We start from the raw sequence: 21,734 nt of genomic DNA, 5'->3' as shown, positions 1-21,734 counted from the left end.
CATACAGAGGGCTCTGATTTTGAGTGTTATGTGCATTCACCATGAAAAATCAGGCTCTGTGAAGGTGTCTCAAAGTCTATTCAAATGCCGCTTTCCAAAATGTTTACTAAGGATCCTGAAGTAACAAGAAATGAAGGATGAAATATAATGTAGCCGGCCACCTCTATTTCACTGAATTTTTACAGGATTTGGGAAGTCCTAATAGGCTGTGAAACCTTAGTCTATGGTTAGTACCCTTAATTTTATATTGTGGGCTAATTTATATGACTTCATTATATTCTTTTTATCTTTACAGTATCTTGGAATTTGCTAATTTCACTAATAATCACTTTATTAAGTATTCACATAGATTGGCTTATTTAATCATCTCAGGAAGTCAAATTTTTGTGTGTTATGATTTGATATTACAGGTATATTGCAAGCTTTTATTTTTCTTTTAAACGAATTAATGCAAACTGCAATCACTGCAAAACATGAAGAGATGCTCTTTGAATCTAAAGCCTTCCTACATTAAGGAGATTTACAACAATTCAAATGAGACTTGCTCAGACATTTTTGTTAAGGTCATGCTTTAAATACTAGGAACTGAGATATGTTAGTTCTCCAGAAATTTCTAAGAACTGTGTAATGTTTTTGCAGCAGTTTCTTTCATGTAAAGAAGGTTACAGTATTCTAAGAGCTTTCTTGTTCTCATTAATGACAAAACTAATCTATTTTGATTGAAGCAGGCTACAGTTGTATTAGACTGATCTTGCATATATTCAAATATGCATTTTACTTACTTGAGCAGTTGTGACAGTAAGCATGTGCAAAAATTTCCAAGATTGGGTCCACACAAGCTAAAGTGTTTGTCAAATCAAGGGCAATTCACTTTATTTTAAGTGTTGACATTGACAGCCTGGAACCCAGCAAACATACAAGCCAATGAACACAGCTCAGAGTCTTTGGCAACTGTGCGCTTCATTGCCTTCCCTCTGCTTGGAGGGTGCTTGTGCACTTTAACTAAGGAGTCACATTTTCAGCACAAACACAGATTGAAGAATTATTCCTTCTGACTTTGTGATTGAGTAATTAGCACCTTCGAATAGTAAAATACATTTCTACTGTCATTTTAAGAGAGATTGTAAAAATACAGATATGTGAAATGAACTAGACCTGTGAAAGAAAACACAGCCGTAACAATGCTTGTGCTTATAGATCTATTATTGATAATTCCTCTTACAGTACTGTTCATAAATGGTGAAAAATCTTCTTTTAAATTATTGTAATAATAAAAATTTATTTTTGTAAAGATACGTTGTCTTTTTGTTTTGTTAAAACAAACAACGAAAACAACATCAACGAGGCTTTTTCCAGGAGCAAAGAGCTTTAAATGCTACCCAAAGTCTGCCTCTTCTGTTGTGAACTATAAAAAGTGTCACTGCAAAACTAGCACAGCAGAGAAAACAGACAGTTGCCTCAAACAATATTCTGCATATTTGGTATACATCTTAGCTTATCTATTAAAAGTACTGAGCAAGTTCTAACATATTACAGCAGTGAGATCCAAAATACACTTCAAGTTTGCAAATATCACGTTACTTCTGTTCTTTTGTAGCTACTTCTGTGGTTGTTGTGCCCATTATTTTCTGCCACATCCAGCCAGAGTTCCGTCACAAGCTGTAATAGAAAAGAGGTGTATTACTAACGTAACAGAGAACTGTGTGTTCAATGCCAGCATCTTTCCTCTTAGACCTGGATACCACCAGCAGTCCCCAGTCTACCCAGAAGAAGTGCTCATAGAAACACAAAATGGTTTGGGTTGGAAGGGACCTTTAAAGGCCATCCATTTCCACCCCCCTGCCATGGGCAGGGACACCTCCCACCAGACCAGGTTGTCCAAAGCCCCATCCAACCTGGCATGTTCGTGCAACCAGAGCAAGTTCATTCACATTACTAAGGATATCAAAATCTGGGCATCTATGAATAACATTCTATTTAAGTGGAAGTATAATATTGCCATATCAATTTATAAAATTGGTAAGAAAAGTCAAGTAGCCATTCTTACAGTAAATCACAGAGCAATCTGATTTAGGGACAGAAAACCACAGGACTGTTTTCCAATTATTTTTTCTATATAAATATGAGATACACTTCTCAAAATCCAAAGGACCTTCCTTCTTTCTGCCCTACACTAGATTCTTCAATCTGAAGTGCAAATTCAGTTAACAGTCCTGTAGAACGGATCCCTCTCCTGAAAATACAGTTGTTAATTCCATCCTAACTATAACTTCAAGGCAGAAAGCAACAACTGTTCCCTTCAATCTACTCTGTTTTTCAACAGTGCCTATCTTACATATTCAAGCTAAACACTTGACTTAAAAGATGAGGTCTATGCTATAAATCCCTCCTGATCTAATACTTCAAAGAATCACAATCCTAATTGACATTTTTATACCAACAGAAGGAGACTTTATATTTCATATAGGAATCAGGAAAAGTTACAACAGAAAAAAAGTCCTTTGCTGATACATGTTGCAGTTCTACTGCAGATTTTGCTAATAGAGCAGCATCAACAAGTCCAGCTAGACTTGGCTTTATTAGAAGAAAACGATGGGGATTCACAAAAGGTATAGCATATGTCATTGTATTCTAAATGAATAGGAGATGACCTACAGCCAACTCATACCTGGGTTTTAGAAGTAAAATCATCAGGATGCACTCAAATCAGGTCTCAGAGGTATTTTAAATGGCACGAGCTACCACAGTTTGAAAACAAAGATCTTTTTTTTCCCTGCTTTTGTTCACCCCATACAGTGTACCTAAAGAGAAACGCAGAGTTCAGATGTAAGCTCCTGAACTCTCAAAAGCAAAACTGTATGTATATTCAGAGGCAAGATGGGAGCAGCTTACGTCCTGAACCTTCCTGTGGGAGCAAATTATACCACTAGAGTGAATACTTTACATAGTAGCACTCCAGCCATTAAAAGAATCCATCTTCATACTCTGCTTCACAGCACATGCAACATTCTTCAGACTAACATTTCAGAAGAAAATGCGCCTCCTGTTTGCAAATGAAAACTGGTTCAATGTCTTTTCCTACCACACCACCATTAAAAACCTCCTGTGATAGGGAGCAGGAAAGATGGGCTGATCAAAAGGCAAGAGAATCCAGAGCTTCTTTCTCTTCCTAATGCTGTTATTTTTAAATTGTCCTGGAAGCTGCAGGCACTACAAAGACAAAACCTTTCTTTTTTACCCCACAGGAAATTATAGTTAAAAAAGAACAAAAGTTGTCAATGTAACCGAGGCTATCCTGAGTAAGTGAAGCTATTCCTTTGGATATATAAGGAAACTCGGCCTAATATCTTAGTTGTGGAGAGGGGAAAGGAGGTGAAGGAAGTAGCTGCATACTACAGCTATTTACACACACTTGAAACATAGAACTGGTAAGAAAAGCTGTAGTTTTCACCTACCTCTTAAACTCTGAGGTGCTTTCATAATTAGAGATGCTCCTCCCAACAGAGGGAACCGAGAGGGGATTGCTGCAGGCTGGTCACAGTCAGCAAGACTGAAGATCCTTTTCCAGTTCTCGAGAGCTGAACAAAATGTGGATCATCTGGGACAAACAGAGGGAGCACAGCTGTGAACAGTTCAGGGGTGTGAGTGGAGAGCTGGAAGATACAACACTTTCTCAAGTACCCGTGTCTTAATAGCAGCATATAAAGCATTATGTGTTGCCTGCATGTGGCTGGAACAGGTTCAAGGACATGTAACAAAATCCAGCAGGATAAATGAAAGAGCTGAAAGGAAGCTTGTGGGTGAGAGATCTAGGGTCTAGTCACGAAAATGACACAAATGTCTCAGCAAGAAGCTCCTGAGAAGCAGCCACAGTGTGTACAAACCTTCCCTGTAACAGCAGCCAGGCTAAGTGCAAGACTGCACTGGGGGTGGTAGGGGCTTACACTCTGCAAAGGGAAGAGAGACCAAGCTGATCCCATTCAAGGCTCTGGAAGTGGAAATTTACCATACTGAACTTAAAGATCCTTTTTTTTTTTTCTCCCCTCCCACACCTTTTTCAAGCTCTCAGCATTATTAACAGGTAGGCAGAGGCCCCAAGATGCTTGCAGGATACACGTCACCTCTAACACTGCCAGTGCCTGGATGCATCCCAGCTCCTCTCTTGCAACAGTGCAGCAGCGTCTGCTTCCTCTGCTCCTGGAACCGAGACACTAAGTAACAATGCAAGGTAAACACAGATATAACAGTTCCCATGAAAGTTGTGCGGAATACGTCACTCATAAAAAGGAAACTTTTCCTACGCAGAGTTTAATTTCTTTGTTCATTTTTCTTTACAAAAACAAAATATGAATGTTCATTTCCATGATGGACTAAAGGAGTACATTCAGAACTCTAAACAACCTTTTCTATTTGAAAATCTATGCTATTAGGAATATTTTAGACCTATTTTAAATACCATATATCACTATTTTAGACACTTCTAGATACACAAGTGAATTAGGGTGAGAAAAAAAAGCAAGTCTGTGAGTTGGAAAGAAAGGAAAAAGGTTTCTGAATATCCCTACACACATCAAACAAACAAAAACCCCTTTGTCTCATGAATGCTATGAGATGGACAGTGGGGTGTACATGGGTCCTAATACTTGGCCTCCTGAGTTCCAGATCTTGGCCCTTGCACCTTCAGGCAGTGTTGGCAGGCTAACCAACCTGACATGCAAGCAGCGAGGTTGCCATGGGTCTTTGACATACAAATCTGACACTGTGCAACACCAAAACTGGAGGTTGTTTTGTAGTTTTTCCTCCAGTTATAACTTAAGAGATAAGACAGGTGCCCTAGGCTAGCTGGGTGAGGCCTGTGTCCTTTCATTTCTTTGTGAATGCACTTCTACAGCCAGGAGATTGCAATCAACTTCCTACAAGCTTAAGATTCTTCCCCATCTCCAATATGCCCTGGCTCCTCTCTCTAAGCTGCACCTGCAAATCCAACATATGTCTCCAGACATAAATGCATCTACCCATAAGCCTTGAAAGATCCAACTTCAATATCCTATTAGCAAAAAAACCTGCAGCATTTGCTAGCAAATTCTAACAAAGTTTTTCCAGCAGAAAGCACACCTGAGTGGCACTCCTTTTAAAAACAAAATCACTGAATTGAACAGGGAAAAGGAAACAAACTTCCACAATGTATGTGATCCATTTGCTACTTTGAGTAGCATGTAGAAAGACATGCACTTATATGCATCTTTTCCTGTTTCTACCTCCCCTAAAAGTTACTAGAAAAGATTTTCCTACTCATGCCATAACTGTAACAGAGAGAGTGGTTTTATCCATACAACGTATTGAACAGTGACCAATGCTGTCACTATTATTTCTACCTTTGCTCACTCCTTGTATCAGAAGGCAGTGATCTCACATAGTAATCACACAGGCTGTGCTAGAACAGTTAACAATGTAAGCTTCATTTTCCAAGATAGGTTAGCAGGCACTACTACTTTGGTACACACAACATGATCAAAGGTGCACCAGAAAGGGAAGTAACGCACTGACATAAACAGTGATTCCCTTCATGTTTTTCTGTTTTCCCTTTTCTCTCATATCAAAACAATGTGGTTCAATGGGATTGGGGATTTAATTATAAGATACGCTGCCCAACACATATTTTCCATTCACATTATAACAGGAAAACCAAGTTTTTTTTTTTACAGGTTGAAAATACTGTTTTGGCTCTCTTCCACTCTTCTGACAACTTCGGAACTCATTTATCATCTTCTACCCTTTCCTCTTCCCTCAGAGAACAGCAACAAGATGACAGATGAGGTTTCTCAGTGCACAAAAGCAAAATATGCCACTTAAAATTCTCATGATATAAAATAGAGTTAATTTTTTTGAAGTCAGTAAAAAGAAAAATCTCTTTTTTCTTTAATGAAGTGTACAATTTGGGATAAACTTCATTAACTGCACAACACAGAACTCTGAAGAGAAGAAGCATTTTAAATATCAGAAAACAGGCTGAAAGAGAAGTGGTAGTGATTTCCCAGATTAATAATGCTTTTATTAATAGTACTGCTTAAGATGACAGGTTCATTAAATCCAATTTATTAAGTGTCCACATAAATCTTTTTTTTTTTAATACTCCAGAAGACCCGATGTTTACAACTTCACATTTCATTGCTTTGAGCTATAAAACCGGAGCATGTAATAGCAAATATCCCTCTAGCATATTCAATTCCTAATTTGTGAAGTCAGAAGGAATACTCGGATTACCTAAGCTTGGCCTCCTGTACATCGGTTTTGGGCTTCCCTGATTTAATTACTGGTTCAGTCCAGTAACCGTGGTATTTTCTCTAATAGAAACATAAATGCTGCTGCTTCACAGAACGCAACCAACAGCCAGCCAGCAGTGGCACTACTTCTTGAGTTTCTTTTGAGCAGCCTTCTTCTTGACCATCTGTAGCCTCTTCATGGCATTGAGCTGCGATTCCTGAGAAGTCGGGCCTTTCAGGGAGGCTGACTGATTGCCGGTATCTGCTGTGGTTTTGCTTGCACTGCCCCCACTGTTACCTGCAGTCCCGCTGTTGCCATTCCCACCGCTCACCTGGATGCTGGTGCTCGGTGTGGTACTGCTGGGACTAGGGAGCCCTACTTTGCTGACGTTGTCGCTGCTTACCGAACGGCTAAGAGTGGTTTTCCCGAGCGTCAAAGGCGGAGGAGGTTTCAGCTGTACAGGGCTTGTGCTGTTATTACCTGAAGCTATTTTTGACCCGAGTCCCGTTTTGGAAGTTGCCAACCCTGACAAACCCACGGGTTTCTGGTTATTTGAAGAAGCTGCAGGTTTCCCGCTGGCACTCTGTGCTGTTGATCCCAGTTTGGTAGTTGATGGATTGGCAGAGGAGGTTTTGGCTGCAAAGGCAGCCCATCCTGTAAGGCCACTGGTTGCTGAAGAGGAAACACTTGTACTGGCTGTGTTGCCCGAAACTGCTGCTGAGGTCTAAAATAAAGAAATCATTCTTATTATAGTAGCATTTATTTGTCTAACACATCACAGCAGGAATAGATTGAGCCCGTTTCAGTTCTTTTCCCAGGAACACCCAGTGGACAATATTTTGTCACTGGTCACTACAGTTAAAAAGCACTAACAGGAAAAGGAAAGGATGCAGATGAAGATAACTTTAAATTTCCCAGCCAAATAAAACCAGTAATACCTTCCTCCAGCCCCCTTTTTCTTTTTTAAATAAAGCTAGCAGCTTATCATATGGCATTGGGATCCCCCAACTTTTTTCACAGCTGTTCCCATCCAGGCAGCACAACGGCAAATACAACTTCAAACACAGATTAATTGCTTTGATTCTGAGTTACAGATGTGTTTTCCTAGGTAAGGGTCATAATTTGTTAGATTTGTTATTTATTATGCTGCTTCTGGTTTACCACCCTTAACCAACTTGCAACAACATCTATTAAATAACTGGGGGAATTAGAAGCATGAGACAACATATATTAGCCACCTAATTTAGATCTCACAACATCAGCTGGGTTTCCCTGTTACCCTAACAAGAAGCCTCCTAACTAACAAAAAAATACAAATGGTACTTGACCACAAAGAGCATATCATCTTTTATAGAATTATGAGGATTCCTACTTGTATAAAATACCATTAAAAAATTCCTGGAATAAATTCTGTTCACTCTTTTAACATAAAAGTACAGTCAACAGCTGGATGTTTTAGGGAGTTGATTTTTTTTTTCCAGCTCTTTTAGGGCTAATGCAAAATCACTGTGCTATGGTACCACCTGCAGTATAGCAGACTTTCATTCATGGTTCCTGTGAGAAAAGATGGGTCTAACTTCAAAAAATATATGTAATCATGCAGTGGAATGTAAATTCTCCCTCTGAAAAATTTAAACTGCATTACCTTGACTTCTGTTCTCTTGAATGCCAGAAAAGTTGATGGGGTCTCAAGTTTCAACTTAATTTCTGGCTTCTTGACCAATGGATCTTTCACAGCTGGTGCAACTGAAACCACTGCTGGAGCGGGTTTTTGAGGTGGTTTTTGTGTCTTCTGAGCCTGTATAGAAAAAAAACAGCAACAACAGCAAGTTATAGGCTCCATAATGTAGACTGTGTTAAGAAAAAACACTAGCATTATCATATTGCAGTCTAGCCTTTACAATTTCAAGCCAAAAAGTGTCTCAGAAGTAAGGTAACAGACTAGAATTGTGTAGAATTGTGGAGAACATGGTGAATACAGTACTGGGGACAGAATTCAGTCAAAAAGCCCTACTGAACAGGATTTGCTATTTCACTATGGGGAGAGAGGCAGTGTTGATGCTTAGGGAACAGGAAAGCACTGTGCCATCACAGAAAGAAGGCAAAGACAGGGTGAACTTGAGGAAGACATGGACATGACCCGGCAGTATCGGGATGCACGCTGTAGAAATTCTAAGAATTTGCAAGTAAAATGGTAGATTTTTTTTTATTATTATTATTTTTTTTTTCTAAAAAAAAAAAAAAGAAGGGTATGGGCATATGGAAGGAAAAATTTAAGTCACTGCAAAGGCTATCCTGTGCAATAATTGACCTCAAGCAAATACTCTGCTCAGTTCAGAGCCTGATGATAGTAGAATACTTTAGGTTCTCCAACATACTTCCAAAGACATCTGCAGACTATAAGATATCCTCATGTATAAGAAATAACCTGCTCTGTTCAAATAGTGCTCATACTAGACAAAGAAATGACTCCTACCATTCTCTTCATCTGTCTGGTACAGCGGGCACAGTACCACACAAGTCGAGGATCATTCACTTCCTTGTCTGTCACCTGAGGTTTATGGCAATCCTGGTGGTAGAGATTATGGCACTCCTGACACTCCACTAGCTGATTCCCAGAAATAACTGTCATTTGCCTGCAGAGAAAATAGTTAAGAACAGATTATTGGAGAAAACACTTAAAGGATTATCCAATTGTTGCAAATGTTGCAAGGCTTAAGACGAAAACTAGAAATATTTTTACTTTCACAAATATTTTGTGCCTGTGGCAAGTGAGCTACATCACCTTTTTTTTCCCCTGTATGACTAATAAATATTTTAGAAATTTGGAGTTTTTAGATTTTCACACAAGAATTTACATTAAAAAGTCCAATATTATTAAACATGCATATATAACACTTGTTTTCCTTTTTGATTTTTATATTAGAAATTAAAGTCTCACCTGGTTTTCTTCACCTAGGGATTTTAGAGATACCTCACTGCTTACCAATTATGTGACTTCTTTATTATAGTAGCATCCAAAGGCCTAGCCTACATTTGGATAATTTTGTTGTAAACTGTAGAGCAATACAGATAAAGAACAAATAATTTTGCACTGACAAGCATGTAAGAATGCTTTCTGCTAAAGGATTTTAAAGCATCACCATCCAAAATATACTACTTTGCAGGTGTTTTATTAGCCATCCTTTTGGTCCCTACAGACAGACACTTGGGATTTGAGATAATACCAGAATCATGGAAAGATGAAACAGAGAGGATTAACTGTGCAGCACTGCCTTGGAGCAAACACGTAAGCTGGTGATGAGGACTTAATTTTGCGTGGGTCTCTGGTGAAAGTAATCACGCTATATAAATGACAAATTAGTGATGTACACATGACTGGAAATATGTCTGTGAGTTAGCCAAATACCAGTTTCCTAATGATTTCTTCTTTCAGATGACAAATCAGGCTATTTAATTGCTAAGCTGCTTTTGCTCATATCCCTGAGGAGCAGGTACCCAGGTAACCATGGAAACTCTATTTGTAGATGGGTACAGAAAGGTAATTCCTTATTTCTTTATATAACAGGAAAATGAAGTCTGAAGGTATTGTCCATATGGACACTAGAATGTTTTCTAAACATTTTTTTTCTTTTAAATGGGCTATTTAAAAAAACAAAGAAAGAAACATTTCTGAAATTCCAGGGCTTATCATTTTAGATGCAGGATGTTTCAAAAGTCATTTTGTTTGTTTATTATTCCTAAATAAACGGGGTCAGAACAAAGCTGTGATGTTTTAACCCCATGTCTCAAGGGATGAGACTTACCTTATTTAAAACTTACAAAGATAATCCCAGACTGAATAAAAAAACCTGAACTGTTCATGCCTGGAATCAAGTTAAACCAGCCTTGTTTTTAAATGATAGCTGTGAAACAAGCGTATCGACTTTTTACCTTCAGAAAACAAACAAGTATTCATAAAAATAAGGTTGTTCTTTCAATAACATTTAAAAAATACATATATATATATATATATATTAAGAAGTTCAGTATTATCTGCAAATTGTTGTAATATTACTTCATATAACTGAGAATCCTTGTAGCTGTTGAGCCCTGTTTTTCTATGATCTGCAAGCATTGAAGGGTGAAGTTATTTAAATATTCTCTCCTTCTTTGTGCCTACCTTGGTATAACAGAACAAGAAAAAATCACCATGGGCAAAGTTCAATACACCTGATAATTGTGCAAATACATTTTACATTAGCAAATCCCAGAGAAACATTTGATGTCTTTACTTTGGTTTCTACATCTATTAAAAAAAGGAATAGTTAAAATACAAATGCACTCTTTTGCATTTGTGAACTCACAGCTGGGGTCTTGTTGTCAACTGGTTTTCTTAAGCAATATAAGACATTTGGCTAAGAATAAAAAGAGAACCCCATGTACTCTGCCACTGGACATGGTGTTTTCATTCACAACTGTTCGCACACAAATATTAATAGCTGTCAGTTTCCAAATGCTATTCATACCAGAGTTATTTTACAGAAGTATCTAGTGCTTCGTATATTTCATATGTACAGGGATGTCAGTATTTAGACTCGAGATGCCCAGCCTCAGTAAGGGCCCCCATATTGACAGCTGAGAAGTAAGTAGTGGAATACAGTGGTAACAAATGTTGGATTTAGGAAGTATGAAGTGTGAGTGCTCTGAAAACAATCCTACCCAGCTTGAGTTGGAAATCAAGAACCAGAAGACATCAGTCCCAGCAGGTTTCACATAAAATGAAAACAAATCCCGAGTCTTGGATGGCTGCTGCCATCCTTTTTCTATGGGTTGTTTTGTTCCTGCTGTGCTTCTCCCTCCCTCTGGCATCACCTTAATAGGAGCTATTTTATTAGTGCTATTGCAAGAAGGTAAAACTGAAAGATTTATTTCATACTTCAAATGTTTGAACTGTTCTTCCTTTTTCAATGTCTATAATAAAAAGATTAAAAAATTGAACCAACACATGGGAATAATGTGAAATCTCATCACTGCATAACTGGTTAACAGTATAATTAGCTGTAACAATGGAAATTTATCCTGTATGGACTGGATGCACCTCCTCATCTGCACAACAGGAACAACCATGGAGATGACTGAAGAACAAAGTTAAACAGAATATGGCTTCCCAACTGGCTTAAGCTGAGCTAGAATATAGTAATTAGTAATGCTACCAGGAATCTGGCCAGTCCCCCCTTCTTCCTTGCCCTGTCCCCATGTTTTTGTATCCACATGTGTCAGCATAAATATGCTCACTAAGCTGAGTGAAATGTAAACCTACTGAAGAACCTGAGCAGAGAGCTGATCCAGAAGCTGATTCGGTTGATAACATACTGTGTTGGTGATACACCCCTAACTGGGACAAGGAAGGACATACAACTGGAAGAGCCAAACAGTTCCTTTTGGCAGCAGTGGGGATTTATGGGGATATTAATCATCCGTGAAACCAAATCCTGATTCAAGTTATTTGATCCCAGGGTGAATATTTGAAAGTGTATTTTTTAATATTTGTTAACATGAGATGCCTTATTAAGAGAACGTTGCTATTATCCATTTTATAAGCCCTTGCTGAAAAGTGAAAAGAACCCATCTTGATTGCATGACCGAAGATATATTTACAGGGTTAACTGAAAAACATGGTCATGTGTAAAGTAATGGCAAATGATTATGAAGATGGAAGCAACACATACAGAACTCATAATAACACCACTAAAAATGCACTCAGAAGAGAACCGATTTTCTAGAATGTTGTTTGTTATTACCTATATTTGAACTTATTTTCCAATACTTAAAAATCAGCATGTTATACTAGGTTTGATATCTTGTTTAATTTTGTTATTTCTCATGTCCTCTTTCCCAAAGAAGAAAAGTACCTTCTCATTACAGGCTCAATTTTCAAGCAACCATTCTTGTTCATAAAGGGTGCTTAAATGTACTAATTTTGCATATGTGCTTAAGCGATTTCCAGAACAAAACCTACAGGTAGCATTAACTAAATAGTACACAGACAAAACCAAACAGAAGCACAGACACAATCGCAATGAAGCAGTGTTGACTTACCTGCAAACAACACAGGCCAAACCCATTTCCATAGCAAAATCATCAGCACTGGTTTCCTCAAAGCTAGATAAGTCAGGCATGGATAAATCTTTACTCGTCTGAACTGTAATAGGAGAGGAACGAGCCTCTTGCTTCTCAAGCCTGGGCTTCTTTGGCATATCAGCTCCTTCCACAGTATCTGCTTTTACCTATCACAGACACACAGAATGTGAAAACACAGAAAGCTAATGGATCTTATTAAAATGAGAAAATTATTGAAACAATTAGCTTAGCAGTATAGGACAGGGTACTTTATACAGCACACCCAGAGCATGTTTTCTTTAGATACATTTTCTCCAAAATATTTATGACCTAGGAGCTCAAGTCCACTTTTTGTACTTCACCTCAAAATCCTCAAGAAATCCTCAGGAAACCCCCATTTTGGGTTGACACATTTTATTAACCTGTTATTATCGCTACATTTAAAACATTCACTTGTCCCAAGACCTATGCTGAATTGCCTAAGTGACAACATGACTGGATAAGGCAGCTCCTAGGCTCATAGCTATGCACAATTACTGAGAGCTGAGTTACACAGGTTACACAGAAAAAGGGAGTTTACGTGTAAAGCACTTCAGATTTGTTAGCGGAGTTATGTCAACAGGAAACAAAAATAAGACTCACTTTATCAGAAGATTTCTTTTCTGTTTCTTTCTTCACCTTTTCTGATGCAGTGGGCTTGCCATTGTTGTTGCCAGAAGGCAAACTAGAAGCAGCTTTAGGCTCTTGCTTACTGGAAATAGGTTTGCTAACAGATACTTTTGGTTGTTCTACTTCCTAAAAACAGAAATAAAAGTTGAAGGCAAGTTACTTGCAAGTTTGCAGTTAGTTACATCACAGTATCACACAATGCTGTTCACTCATACATTTATTTTTTTTTTTGTATAGCCAAAATTTTTTGGATATATCTTAAATCTTTTTTATATCACAGACACAAATTAATGTTTCAGCTGCAGTTAGTTACAAAACCACTCACCTTCCAGAGGAAAACATGCTTCTTATCTAAAGACAGATCCTCTTTGGAACATTAATAAAATTTTTTTCTGTTTTTAAAATTCAAAGGGACAATGAACACAAAATTTGAGATAGTTCTGAAGACCGAATGTATGGTGAAAATGTAAGTTGACATTTGATGTCACCAGATATCAATACTTCATTCCCTAATGAAGGAAAATCTTAATCTCAGTTCATATTCACCTACCAGGCTAATAATTTAGATCTCAACAGAAATCAATAGATCATCTTCGTGATGCCTTCATGTGAGCAATGGATAATAAGTGAGACTGTAAACGAGTGATTAATCACAGCAATGTGTATGAGAAAGGTATCCCTCCAGCTTGGTAAGAAGTGAATAATTCTCTGCTGTACACTGGGATGAGCCCTGAGCTTAAGCCCCACAAAGCATACTGACTTTCTGTTGCATGCAGTCAAACAGATTTCTTCCTCTGGCTGTCATAACCCCATGCTCCTTGCTCTGTTTTTGGACACCACTGTCAACCAGAAACTAATCCTACAGCCTGAGAATGCAGTGGAAGGAATTCTTGTACTTTGTTTTTTTTTTCTCCATTTCTGAGCTTTGCGGTCCAGCTGATACTGGAGACACAAGGAAAAGAGGAGAACAAAAGATTTCTTTCTCTGGGCTGAGCCCCAGTCTCACCTGATGTTGGGTGACTGCCTGTTGAACTGTTATTAGAACTGGCTTTCCAACCCCATCTACAGTATTGGGGCAGGCTGCACAGGGAAGAGGTGGAGTCCCCATCCCTGGGCATACTTAAGATATGGGTGGATGTGCCATTAACGGGTACGGTTTAGGGATGGTACCCAGTACATCAGGTTGGTGGTTAGGTTCCATCTTGAAGATCTTTTCCAATCCAGGTGATTCTGTGATTATGCTCCCACTTTAAACTACAAACCAACGTATGCTGTAGCAGTAGTAGTGCCTTTTAGATGTTTTGGAACCATGTACATGGAGAAACACAATATTCCTAATGTACCAGCATACAGACCATCATTAAAACACCCCAGGTTGACTTGTTGGCATCTTAAGGGAGAACACGCCCTCATTATCCATATGGCAGTACACGGCAACAGTAGGATGTCCCTGCTTGATTATTTTCATATGCTAATCTCAGATTCAAATATTCTCTCTAGCAGGTGTTTAGTGATTTTCAGTAGATGAAAAATCATGCTTTTATATAGGACGGTGATGCTTTTGGCCAACAAATCATTTACACTTCAGACCATTTGGGATTTTTTTCACTCTCATATGACTTCATCAATAATATTGAGAGAAGAGTTCCAGTTTTATCAGTAAACTTTTCATTTAATATTTATCTGTTTGCAAAAATGTCTGCATTTTAAAGAGCTTTTAACTTTGATCATAACTGGAAAAATATAATTTTGATTCATCTTTGATAGCTTGTACAATAGCTTATCATGAAAAATGCCAAAGCCAACATAGAAGTAAACACAAGAAGTACCATTAGAAAGTCATGACACTCGCACTGTAGTACGAAATAGCCCTTCTACAGATCTGGATATACCAACAAGGTAAAGAGATCTTTTTTCATTAACTGCAATTAATTAAATGAATTATGTTGTATAAAAAGGGAACAATGAATTTAAACATTATATAATTTAAACATTTAAACAATTTAAACATTATATAATTACTCTTAATTTTTCCTTAGTTGCTGATTCTCTTAACTCTTCAGCTGTAAAAGGTGAACTAGGAATAGGTGGAGCTTTTACAAGGCATATAAAAATGACGCATGCTGTCTAATATTAATACCTTCTGAGATGGACGATAGCTTGAGTCTGTTCCTCTGGCCAAAGACTCATCAAGAAGCGCTTTCAGCTTTTCAGCAGAATCCTTACTCTTCGAGTGCAAGAAGCCCAGGGCTTTCAGAAAAATAGGATCGAGCTCCAAGTTCACTGTAGCAGCCATAGCGTTGTCTTTGTAGGAAGGAAAAATAAAAAAAGAACTTTATTCATACAGAGCATAAGTCAAACAGCATGTGGCTAACTATGTTGCGTAAGACTTTTTTTTTGTCCAAAATAAAGTTATATTAAAACACAGCAAGGGGAATATGTGAATTAATTATCATTAGAAGATGACTGATTGTGAACTTAAGAGTTGCAGAACTTGACTTTGGCTTTACGTCTGAAGTGATGTCAGATTTTGTTCTTTGCAATACCTGAGTTACAAAACCTAAACTCACCATCCTTACACAAATAGAGCAAGTATTCCTTATTCTTCATATTCCATAAATGCAGAATATTGAAATGAATGCAAAATAAGCAAAAATTTCAAGAAAAGCAATTACTACACTTCTTGTTTGAAGATGCACATACAGGGAGTTTTATCTAATTGTTCACTTAAGAACAAAGAAAAATCTGACAGAATAATTCACTTCTGAAACTTCTGAGAACAGCTCACTATAACATACAACACAGGAATATAAAATAGCTAGCATGCAATGTTATTTATTTACTAAAATCTGAAAAATATGCTGTTGATCTTTAAATTTAGTTGGAACAGATCAAAAATATAAACTTAAATTGTGACTTAGCCAAGTTCCCTTATGACAGCCTAGGTTTTCATATCAAGAAACTAGCCAGAGCTCTAAGACACCACACTGCCTATGCCAATGGAATAAAGTGAGGAAAAGGATAGAATGAATTAAAAAAAAAAAAGAAAAAAAGGTTGCTTCATAGCAATAATATCTTGCACTCTGGAGCTTTGTCTGTCAATTTCTCTAACAAAAGGCCTAAGGGGACTGCACTTGCATCAGAAATTCTCCCTACAAAGAAAGATGCTCACTAACTTAACTGGTAATTAACAATCATAAACTTGAGGAGAAAAACACTGAAAGAGAAGTTTCCTGCTGTTTCCCAAAACAGATAAGCACAATTCTTATTAATCCCTTCAAATATCACTTTGTCAAGGTATTTCATTTCTTACACAGTAATCTAGAAGATGTTCTTAAAAGAACTTTCATCAGTTCTACTCAGAAGTAGTTCCTGGACATTTTTTCAGCTGGAGCCTCCAAGGTTTTGACTGAAGAATTCCTTTTGATATTCCAGGCAGTGAACTTTTACCTCTCTGGCCAATGCACCAGCAGCAGCAGTCAGCTCCCTCAGCACTTGCCTAGAAGTCTCCAGGAACCTTTATCTCATGCTGGGCTTTCACGAGACACCAGAGAATCACGTTACTGAGATCATCAAGGAGTTCAACATACAGTAGACTTCATAGGGATTTTATCAATGGACCCAGCAGAGAGTTAAGAATCCTCTTCAAGAACCTGTTCTCTATTCCTTAATCTACTTGTCAAATCATTTTCCAGTGGCCGCAGAACTTCTACTAGAAAGTACTATACACCACTAACTGTTTTTCCACTGATCAAGCAGTGACTACAGTACATGCCTCATCGATACAACTCGGTCTCTCTCTGATGTTTACAAAAAGCAAAATCAGTGTGTGTGGAAAGCACACTTTTTTTTACGCATATACCTCTATTAAAATTTCTGGCTGTTCCTGAGCTCTGTGGTTAAGTTACCTGTTCCATTTCTTTGCTCTGTGAATACGGCTTCCAAATTTCAGCACCACAGTCTTAAGTTAGGACTGCTACACCCTCTATTGTACAAAACCAGTAGAATTAAGACACCAACTACAGAAAATTAGAAAAATTCCCCGATTAAAAACAACAAAAAAAAACCACACAACCTTCAGCTACTTTTCTGAGGCTTCTTCTGGGAATATATATACGTACATAAGGAAGATGTAGCCTCAACAGTCATTAGCAGCCAATTCAGTACGCTTGTAGAATTTAGAGAACAAGAGTAAGCAAGACAATTCCATTATTATCTTTTGGAAGGTAATGCTTCCCAAATTTATTTTGAGCACTAGCTTTTTAAAGACTTCTGTTGTTAAGAAATGGTTGAAAACCAGATTTAAAAGTGTTCCTTGTACTTATTTTTTCCATCGGTGTATGAAATTGCAGCAATTCTTTCACTGTTCTCAAGGGTAAATTATAATAACATCGTAGGCCACTGCAATTATAACCAAAACATCAATAGAAATTTCTCATGAGAAGAGAGGGAACTGGGCTTATTAAACAGTTCAAATATGCCTTAATTTGAAATTTGGTATTCAATTCAGGCAGATTTTTAAATTTGAAGATATATATTTCTAAATTACAGATGGTAAGTGTATCTAATGGAAAGATGAACACACCAATAGCTGTCTGTAAAATGGAATAATTTCAAAAAAATGAATGGATAACAACTATCAAGGACTAACACTAGTGATTTCAAAAAATCTGCTTTGAAAGCAGCCTTTTCCAGTTATTTACAGACATGATCAGTAGTTTGATATTTATAAAGCTCAGATCCAATTACACTCATTCATGCTTTTTTTCACGAACTGCTGGTGAAGTCAGTATATAGCAAAGTAATAGTTTTGGAGCAAGTAAAATGGAGTGTTTTATTAATAATGCCATAGGTGACTCTGGACAAGAGCGCTCTGACTTTCTTGCTGAAGTGGAATCTTTGTACAGAAAATAATTAAAATGCTGTTTCGGAGAAAGCAATAGGAAAGAAGTGAATATGACATGTTGCGTAGCAGTCTGATTATGCTGCTGCAACATCAGAGGGCTTCGTTAAAATCCTTGGACCCAGGGCAGACGTGGTTTTGCACATGCAGCAGGAACTGAACAGAACACATAGGCGACTTGCAGAGCAGGGTCAAGAGCTCGAATGCACCCTCTAGCAAGCAAGCATTACACCATTAGTCTAGCCCTTAAACCACCCTTCTCAACTTATGTCTCACTATCCTGTAAGAGGTGTTTGATGACAGATGGAGAAGACCAAATGTACAGTAACAACATTCTCCTGAGATATAAGAAACCCTTCTAGGACGGATAATCACTGAAAACCTTCCAGTGTGGACTACACTGAATAGTTCTATGGGAAAAGCTCTATGGGAAAAATGGCAATTGAGTAGGTTGTTATTCTCAGTGTCTAGGAATATTTTAATCTCTCATTTCTAGACTAAGCTATTGTCTTATGCCAAAAATCACAGAAAATTGAGCACCGTACAGAATACATGGTCTTTCAACTTAATAGTGAACCCTTCTGGGGGTATTACAGCCCTTTCCTGGCCATTAATTTGTCATCTACTATTCTGCGTGCCTATACACGTATTATCTCATTCATCGTCACTTTCAGTTAAATGGATCCGACTACATGACATTTTGAGGTATGGTCATATTGCTTTATTTTCATCAGTCTGCTCTGAACTCCTATTTCTATCAGTTTCTAAGACAACTGAGCACACTTTTCTAAAAACATACACACCTTCCATTCATTTTGCAACAGTATTTTCAAACCCATTCTTTGTAAACTCAGCTATATTTACGTTTTCCACTGACATTGATTGCTAAAAGGAGGCCTTTCACTCACATCCTTTTCAGCTACCTTCAATACCTGCAGTAGTTAACTTAAAACCCAATAATACGGAGCAGCAGCACAAAATCCCTTTCAGTGTGCTACTCTGTGTTTATCAATAATTAATTTTACACGCCACCAAAACATCAAACACATCATCCTTCCTTCCCCCCCTTGGATTTTTCTGTTCCTCAGGAATTTCTTTCTTCCTACAGAAATCTAACAACTGTGACAGTGGCAGGTTTTGCATATTCACCAGCTATATTTTTTCAGATCACTCTCACATTTAACGCAGCTCTTGATGAAGTAGATCAAGGAAAGCAGGAAAAACTGAACTTCTATCTTTGTTTTTTGTTTTAGTATCTTAATCAGGATTTGATTCATGACAACATAATTTCACAGTCATCTCCCACGAGGGAGATTTCAAAACTCACACACTTTAGCAGTCCAGACAACTGTATTAATCAGAACACTTGGGTTAATCGGTTCTTATTTGTGTGACATCTTATCCAAAGAATTTTAGAAGGCTGGAATAAAATCTTCCATTATGGAGTTACTAGCACTGTGATCTTTCATTTTATATTCTATTCTACAGTGTGTTTCATATTGTACTTTTAAATTAATATTTCAATCTATCACGGTAACCTGCTTGTCTGACATTTCTATGATTACACTATTGCTTTATATTTACTGCTTCCTACTTCTCATAAATGATACATCAGTTAAGAAACAGAGAATGCCATGGGTTTGGCTGGGATAGAGTTAATTTTTTTTGTAGAGGCTCTTGTGATGCTGTGTTTTGGATTTTTGATTAAAATAGCAGTGATAAACACACTGATGTTTTTAGTTGTTGCAGAGCACTGCTTGCCCAGAGCCAAGAGCTGTTCACATCCTTGCACTGCCCTGCCAGCGAGGGGCTGGGGTGCAGCAGGAGCAGCTGGCCAAGGCTGATCAAAGGGATGTCCCTTGCCACGTGGTGCCATGCTCAGCAGTAACAGTTGGCATAAAGAAGCAAGAAGGAGGGGATGTTCAGAGTGACTGTGTTTGCCTTCCCAAGAAGCCGTTTCCCTTGATGAGCTCTGCTTTCCTGCAAGTGGCTGAGCACCTGCCAGCTGATAGGGAGTAGCGAATGAGTTCCTTATTTTGCTTTGCTTGCGTGCTCGGCTTTTGCTTTATCTAGTGAACTATCCTTAACTCAACCCGTGACTTCGTGCACTCCTACCTCTTTGATTCTCTCCCTGATCCCACCTGGGGAGAGCAAGCGAGCAGCTGGGTGGTGCTCAGCTGCCTGTTGGGCTAAAGCACAAAATGTAATCAATCCTTCCGCTTGGAAGGGGACCGATGGGGCCAGCCTGTGCAGCCCCCTGCTCTAAGCACTTTCAATAATGAATTCAGAGCAGCTCACCCAAGACATTGGCTTCCTTCATGGTCCTTTCATGGGTGGAAGGAGTGAGGCTGGCCAGCCTGTAGTCCTCTGAATTGTCCTACTTGCCCTTTTTACTAATGAATACAAGACTTGCTTTGCTCCAGTCTTAGGGAACCTTCCCCAATCTCATGACCTTTCCAAGACAACAGTGAGTGGCTTCATTATGCTACCACCTGCTCTCAGCACCCCTCAATGCAGTGCATCCAGGTGCGTGGGCATATCAGGAAATCAGTCCACACTTCAATCCTCTCGTAGTTCCTCTTTTCCTTGAACCCTGCCTTGCCACAGAAAGGCCTGGGAGGCCTCACTGTAGCCTGGGGCACAGCTGACATTGATGCCTCTGCCTTACCTATGTCTGCTGTCAGTGAGTCACCTGCCCCGTTCAGCAGCTGCACCGTATTTAACTTGAGCATTCTTTTCCTGACAATCACACAAAAGCATCTCATTGCCATTAATATTCTTCCTAGTTTTGAATCTAGTTTAGCTTTGGCCTTCCTAGCACCATCCTCACACACCTCAGCAGTATTTCTGTATTCCTCCTGTGTAGCCTGTCTGCACACTCACCTCCTGTAAATTTGAGCCCTGTCATGAGCTCCCCGTTCAATAAAGTTCTTCTGTTGTATCTTCCCTTTCTACAAACTGCTTTTGCTCTCCAGGATAGTTCTGCTGCCACAAGAACCAATTTTATCAGAGCATTTATTCAAGCAGATGAGATACCCATACCTGTGGGACTGAAATACGCTCATCCCTGCTACCACGAGGCTTCAATACAGAAACAGCCCTGAGGATGCTGCTTACACGGATGCCACTGCTCATTGATTCAAATTGCTGGCATAATGGTTATATCTCTATTATCGTCTTTGCCTTTTCCTGTATCTCTGCTCACCGAGCCTCAGCAGGTGCACAGACACCCGTGATCCCGGTGGCAGAGCCCAACTTTGGCTACAGCCCAACCTCTGCACAGCTTCCACCGAAGCCCCAGCACCATAAACTTCTCCCTCACGTTCCCTTAAGGAAAGAAAGGGATGTCCCCGATCCCCAGCGCCTCAAACCGCACCGTTTAACAGAATAAATCCTCACCCCTCCCCACAGCTGAGGCGCCTACCCCACACCGCCCTACCCCACACCGCCCGCACCCCCATCCTACCTGTCGGGCCCCGCGGCCGGTCCAGCAGCACCTAGAGACACCCCCCTTCTTCTCCTCCTTCTCCAGAGTCCTTGTGACACCCCCAAAAAACGGGAGGACCCCCCAAAAAAAGAGAATGAGGGAGGCCGGGGCTGAGTGCGTGTGCAGGCGCCCCCTCAGCGCCTCCCCTCCCCCCGCCCTCCCGTCAGAGCGCAGGGCCCGTTGCGCGCGCAGCGCGGGGAGGCGGGAAGGGGCGGGAACCTAATGGCGGCCGCCTGAGGTGGGCTGAGGGGGGTGGCTTATGCGGGTTAAATACACACGTTAAATACAATGGTGGCCTTAAATACACAG

At 39.1% G+C, this 21,734-nt stretch overlaps 2 protein-coding genes across 11 annotated transcripts in view; one reads left to right on the top strand and one right to left on the bottom strand.

Moving 5' to 3' along the window:
* Positions 1-1,185: 1,185 nt before the first annotated feature.
* On the bottom strand, positions 1,186-21,678 carry INTS12 (integrator complex subunit 12). Of its 6 annotated transcripts, none has more exons than XR_005265417.2 (11): positions 21,405-21,678; positions 15,176-15,339; positions 13,009-13,161; positions 12,346-12,533; positions 8,741-8,900; positions 7,910-8,062; positions 6,265-6,988; positions 4,122-4,197; positions 3,456-3,622; positions 2,669-2,801; positions 1,186-1,659 (listed from the first exon to the last, which is right to left on the bottom strand). XR_005265417.2 is itself a non-coding variant. In XM_027456814.3 (7 exons), exons 2-7 carry the CDS (start codon positions 15,329-15,331, stop codon positions 6,407-6,409), a joined length of 1,392 nt encoding a protein of 463 aa, XP_027312615.1. In that variant the 5' UTR covers positions 15,332-15,339; positions 21,405-21,678; the 3' UTR covers positions 6,028-6,406. The 6 variants fall into 6 exon arrangements, 2 of the variants coding, with proteins under 2 accessions (XP_027312615.1, XP_071893042.1); XR_005265418.2 differs by having other exon boundaries at positions 3,456-3,598; XR_005265415.2 differs by having other exon boundaries at positions 3,456-4,197.
* The window catches only part of GSTCD (glutathione S-transferase C-terminal domain containing), a 72,940-nt gene continuing 72,764 nt past the window's right edge, over positions 21,559-21,734 (top strand). For all 5 annotated transcript variants that reach the window (XR_011808825.1, XM_027456808.3, XM_038178413.2 and 2 more), the window contains exon 1: positions 21,559-21,663. The gene's annotated coding sequence lies outside the window, so the exon portion shown is untranslated. The remainder of the gene's footprint in view (positions 21,664-21,734) is intronic.

This window comes from Anas platyrhynchos, chromosome 4 (genome assembly GCF_047663525.1).
Source record: "Anas platyrhynchos isolate ZD024472 breed Pekin duck chromosome 4, IASCAAS_PekinDuck_T2T, whole genome shotgun sequence".
NCBI classification, from domain to species: Eukaryota; Metazoa; Chordata; class Aves; order Anseriformes; family Anatidae; genus Anas; species Anas platyrhynchos.
The sequence above is the reverse complement of the archived record's forward strand: the minus strand, read 5'-3'. Positions and strand labels throughout refer to the sequence as shown.